Source organism: Fundulus heteroclitus, unplaced genomic scaffold (assembly GCF_011125445.2).
Source record: "Fundulus heteroclitus isolate FHET01 unplaced genomic scaffold, MU-UCD_Fhet_4.1 scaffold_993, whole genome shotgun sequence".
Classification (NCBI taxonomy): domain Eukaryota; kingdom Metazoa; phylum Chordata; class Actinopteri; order Cyprinodontiformes; family Fundulidae; genus Fundulus; species Fundulus heteroclitus.
In genome coordinates, this window is record NW_023397465.1 from 9,381 (window position 1) to 15,145 (window position 5,765).

Below are 5,765 nucleotides of genomic sequence, written 5' to 3' on the forward strand. Positions count from 1 at the left end.
TTTCAGCTGATAATTCATATAAGGGAACATGACGGTTTCACTGATGAATATTTTCCACCGTGTATTTTGCAGTGTTCACGGTGGTCTTGAGCGTTTGTATGACGGAAAATCCTGGAATAAACGTTTGGAACCATCAGTTGAATAATTGCACTTGCATCAACCAGTTAGAAAAAGTTGGGAGCAGCTATACTCTGTCCTCTTCTATAGAACAGTCTGAAACTTGTGTTCTGTGCTTTTCATTCTAGGATAAAAGGGGTTATCTTTAATAACCCTATCAGTCTCGAAGGGAGATACCGTATGTTTTACAAATCACATTTACTAGTTTTATTTTTCTGTTCAGTCAGAGTCATATTTATATACAAGATTTACATGACTTCATTTGACTTAGGTTGTGGGCAAGACATTGACTCAATGGGGTAATGTTTAAACCATTTGCATAGTTATTTTAAGGCACTGCTACTTATCTAAGGTGTGGTCTTACAAAAATTCCCCAAAGACCTTTCCTATAATACATCCTAAAACTACAACAGTCTTGGGACAGCCCAGGTCAGAGATGTTCTTCGGCAGACAGATTAAAGCTTTTGTAAGAGGCGGAGCGAAAGGTCCCTGCATTACACACCAAATGGGCTGTCTGAAACACAGCTGAAAGCTTCATGCTGCTCTGGTGGTGCAAAGCTTTTCTGCAGGATATTCCACTGAATACTTGGAGCTCCAGTGGACTGGCAAGTAGCATTTCATTTTAGAAACTTAAAACTTTGTACTAAAACTTTATCTGTTTAGAAATGTTTCATGGGTAATTCATATACTTCATATGGATAGGTATTATCTTTATTCGACTACAGTGAAAACAAACTGCTAGATCTTGAAATTATGTGAATGAAGTTTTGATAGAATAAAACACCTGCCAGGTTTCATTACTGTCAAACACAATGTCTCAGTGAAAAAATTGCTCCAATAATGCCATTGTTGCAATATGGTGCTCATTATTGGAAAAGTTACCCTCAATCATTTCAGCAGATATTTTTGTAATCATAACTGAATTTGACTGAAGATATTTTCTTTTCTGTGTATAAATGTAATCAATAAATTACAAGCTATAAACTATTTTCTGGCTTTCAGCGACCTACATACATCTAAAGGCACTAACAGAAGAAATGTCATGGGAATATGTGGTGATTTTGGCTTTAATTAGTACAGCCTGTTTTAGTAATGTCATCTTTTCTTTACAGGCTATGCTAATCTATGCCAGAATCAGCAAAACAGTGGAAGCTGAAGATAAAAAATGAATTAGAAGGGTCTACATTTTAATGTAGCATGTATCATGATGTCTTACATATTAGGTTATGCATGTTTTTAACTATCCAAAAGGCAACCCCAATTTGATTAAGTTTCATTTGTAAGAGTTAGTTGGTGTGAACATTAGGGTAGTAAAAATGATAACAAATATTATCTAAATAATGAATAAAAGGATATCAGGGCTCATTTATTTGAAGGCAAATTTGTCCATCCTTCCATTCTTCCTAATGCCCATACCCTCTTCAACATACCCTCAAGATGAGAGAGAAAATGTTTCCAAAAAAACAAACAAAGAAGTCCAGTCACTTTGTAATTCAACGAGGCTGATTAAGGTTTTGTGCAAATGTTCAGCATAAATTTATTTTATTTTTTACAGTATCCCATTTGGTCAAACAGGTGCTGTGCAGTTTCATGTTTTCCTGTATAAATCTTCTAGAATGATACTTCAAAAACACAGCTTTGCAAAGTTTTTATCCAATCAGCCTATCTAATCTTCAAAGTAAATTAAAGTTGCGAATGATTTCCAAAAAACAATAAGAAATATGGAGTTACCTGAAATCTTGCACTGCTGAATATCATTTGGGCTTTTGAGTTTATCCTTCCCTAACATCCAAGTTGCTATATTCCAACAACTGCCTTGAAATGAAGGGTCATTTTCTGCAAAACCCAGGTCCAATCAAAATGTGTGTATGTATGTTTCCATGCATGCTCTCTTTTTATCAGTCTGTTTTGACAGTGATGAACCAGCTGTCTTCAAAGATGAGACTGACAGGTTACAATTAAGATCTAGTCCAAAATGTAATTGTCAACATTGAAACTACATTTAGTTTTTTGTTGTGTGTTTTTTTTCTCCAGGTGTTTATTGACTGCAATGGATTGGACTTCCAGGTCTGATCATGCCCATCTCTTCACTGATAACTCTTCTGGTATGAAAAACTAATCATACTTGAAAGAATCTTTGCAGCTCTGTCTGACAAAGAAATGCACATTATTTGCAATCTGTGCATATTTATTCTTCAACAGATTGAATTTTTGATGTAACCATGAAGCTCTCTGAAAAATGCTTTATTATTCTGTTCATTTTTAGGTGACTCTTACCTGGAATGGTCCAATCACTGGGATCTGCATAACAGTAGTATTTTTTCACGAACAGAAAAAAATATTCCTGAGTCATCAGTTAACGTGACTTTACAGGTGCCTGAAGAGAAATTTGATCCATTGGGTGGTCATACTGTGTGGCAGGTAATACATGGGCTAAACATTTACTTTCTCCTTTATTTTTGTTACATTGTTTTCAACATATCTTTCACTATAGTAATTTCCTGCCTCATTGGTAAAAAGGTCATTTAAACAATCAGGTTGTCTTAACTTGATGTCTCCAACTACCCAGTCACTTTTATGGTTTGTTTAATGTATCATCATTCATATAAAATGTGTTTGTTACATTTTTTTTATTTCTTAAAGTTTCTTATTTTCCATTTCAAAGAAACCTTTAGAGAAACAAGGTCAGAAGAACAGTATTTTGTACGTTGTCTGAAAAAAAACAGTTGAGATTTTATTTGTTTCCAGTTTAACGTGATGGTATTGTCCCCAAAACAGAACATTCTAACACTACTAAAGGTTATTTAAAACAGTGGGATCTATTTTATTTCATCTTTATATAAAACAGAAATGAAAAAAACATAGTTTTGCTTTCAACAACTATATTTTGGGACTGGGCCTTAATCTGACTATTCCTTCCTGACTATTTTATTTGGTTACATCTCCTCCTTACTTTCAGGTCATCATCATTGTTTTCCTTACTGGATCCCTTTCATGCGTCACTGTTGTTGGCAACATCCTGGTTTTAGTGTCATTCAAGATAAATAAGGCTCTGAAGACAGTTAACAACTACTACCTCCTCAGTCTAGCCTTTGCTGACTTGACCATCGGCACTTTGTCAATGAATCTTTATACTACCTACATCATCATGGGCCAGTGGGCTCTTGGACCTGTGGTTTGTGACTTGTGGCTTGCAATAGACTATGTGGCCAGTAACGCCTCTGTCATGAACCTGCTCGTCATCAGCTTTGACAGGTACCTGAAGATATTGTACTTTACACTTTTTATGATTTAATGGCTTTGTCTACTTTAGGTACTTTTTAAGAAATATGAATATGTTTTTTTTCCTCATCTGTAAATGTGACTAATGTGACTCCTACTGTTGTACTAAGACCATTTGTTGCCCCCAAACTATTTAAAATGCAGGAAATCTAAATTTTAGGGAGTATTCAACTAAAGTTTTATTAAAAGCGCTTTTGTTAAGTAAGAAGGGGCACTAGCTCTCTAGCTGCCATCAAGTAAACTAATATTTAGACAGCACGGCAAAGCACAGTAGATGTTATAGACTATCATTTTTACTTTTCTGTCCCTTTAGGTATTTCTCTGTGACCAGACCTTTGACTTATCGGGCTAAACGTACAACCAAACGAGCTATGACCATGATTGGATTAGCCTGGTCCATCTCCTTCATTCTTTGGGCCCCCGCTATACTGTTCTGGCAGTACATTGTGGGTGAGCGCACAGTTCAGCCAAATGAGTGCTACATCCAGTTTTTGTCTGAGCCCATAATTACTTTCTGCACTGCTATTGCTGCATTCTACCTACCAGTGAGCATCATGGCGATTTTGTTTTGGAAGATCTATCAGGAGACAGAGAAAAGAGCAAAAGACATACAAGGTCTCAAGGGCTCTGGGTCACGTAGCAACCCGAGCCAGCCTCAGAACCAGGACAATAGTTGTCGAAAGGACGTAGTAAGCAGTCAGAGGATGCCGTTAACCATGCTACGCCAGATAAGCTCCCAAAGCGTCAGCAGCAGTGAAACATGTCTGTCTTCTCTAGAGAGAACCAGGGAAAACAGTTCCAGCATGGCACTAGGAGTGGAAAAAAAGTGCTGTGGAACGTTATGCTTTCAATTCCCAGCTTTCTGGACTCATCTTCACACATCCAACAGGTCCTGCAACACCACAACAAGTACAGCAGATGAGGCAGAGCGCAGCAGTTGTGATGGCTTTAACAGCAATGTGGTTGGTGCTTCTGGGGATCAAACAGGGTCAGAGGTAGAAGTGGAAAAGGTAGATCCTTCACAGCACACAATAGGTAGGACACTCCAGTATTAAGTGATTTTTTTTTTGCATATTCCATCAAAATATAACTAGTATTATGATGTTTTTTTATTTACTGAACTTGTGTTTTCTCCTTTTTTCTCTCCCTCTGCAGATCCAATGAAGTCTACAAAGGCAAAGATAAACAAGAACAACCAACACTGTGCAAGCATCAAAGCTCAAAAAGTTTCAGATTGTGTTAACAACTCATCTCCAATTGAGCAATCAGTTGCTAAGGCAACCAGAGATGCCATACTGGCCAAACGCTTTGCATCAAAAGCAAAAATAGAGATCAATAAGCGAAAGAATGAAAAAAAAGCAAATGAAAAAAAAGCAAATGAAAAGAAAGCAGCAAGAACTCTAAGCGCCATCCTGTTTGCATTCATAACCACATGGCTGCCATACAATATCATGGTGTTGGTCAACACTTTCTGTCAGGATTGTATTCCAGAATCTTTGTGGGCTCTTGGGTACTGGTTGTGTTATGTTAACAGCACCGTCAACCCTATGTGCTACGCTCTGTGTAACAAGACCTTTCGGACAACTTTCAGGGATATTTTAATATGCCAGTGGAATCAAAGAAGGAACAAACCTAATTTTCATCAGAGGCAGGTTGTTGCCTCACGAAAGGATTGCAGATAGAGTGCAACATCAGATTCATCCATTAGGTGGAGACATTTTTAAAGTTTAGACACATCATTAACATGGATTTCGTAAACTATCTATCTCTATCTCTGAATAAACAAATCAAACAACAAGAGAAACAAAAACAAGGTAGTGACCCATGACTATCTATCCTGTCTATCCTAAATATGTTTAAGTTTTACCATGTTTTGGTTTGGCAGGACATACTAGATGTAATGATTGTAATGCTGTATAAATAAGTGTGATCAAGTGTGAAGTGAATGATTCCACACCTGTTGGCCAAATATTATTTATTTTAATGTGCAACTTATAATTAGGTTTACATAATAATAACAATAATAATAACAACAATAATAATAATAATAATAATAATAATAATAATAATAAATATTATTGTTATTATTTACTTCAAACATCACATGTAGAAGGATTTAGGGAAATAACTTAAAGTAATAAAAACAGTTTTTCAGCATTATTCTAGGACAAGATATGTCCTAGAGTTATTTCTAGGACATATTTATCCAGCCACATATGGCTGGATATGGCCATATGTGGAGGTAAACAAATGTATGTATCTTTACAATATTACTACCATCCAGAGTAAATGACTGATCAAATAGTTTGTTTTCCAGATTTGTGGAGTTTAAAAGCAGAATGGAATGATCATCCACAGTAATCTGA

The 5,765-nt window shown here is 36.2% G+C and overlaps 1 protein-coding gene across 1 annotated transcript; it reads left to right on the forward strand.

Annotated features, from left to right (window-relative positions):
- Window positions 1–1,705: 1,705 nt before the first annotated feature.
- Window positions 1,706–4,398, forward strand: LOC118562613 (muscarinic acetylcholine receptor M3-like). The gene is made up of 5 exons (XM_036135102.1): window positions 1,706–2,222; window positions 2,384–2,538; window positions 3,077–3,372; window positions 3,713–3,849; window positions 4,289–4,398. The coding sequence occupies exons 1-5, from the start codon at window positions 2,168–2,170 to the stop codon at window positions 4,396–4,398; spliced, it is 753 nt and encodes a 250-aa protein (XP_035990995.1). The 5' UTR covers window positions 1,706–2,167.
- Window positions 4,399–5,765: the final 1,367 nt, after the last annotated feature.

Coding starts and splice junctions, on each gene's coding strand:
- LOC118562613 (XM_036135102.1), top strand. CDS start 2,168: ATGGATTGGACTTCCAGGTCTGATCATGCCCATCTCTTCACTGATAAC. Junction 2,539..3,076: donor GTGGTCATACTGTGTGGCAG/GTAATACATGGG, acceptor CCTTACTTTCAG/GTCATCATCATTGTTTTCCT. Junction 3,850..4,288: donor GTTCTGGCAGTACATTGTGG/GTGAGCGCACAG, acceptor CACATCCAACAG/GTCCTGCAACACCACAACAA.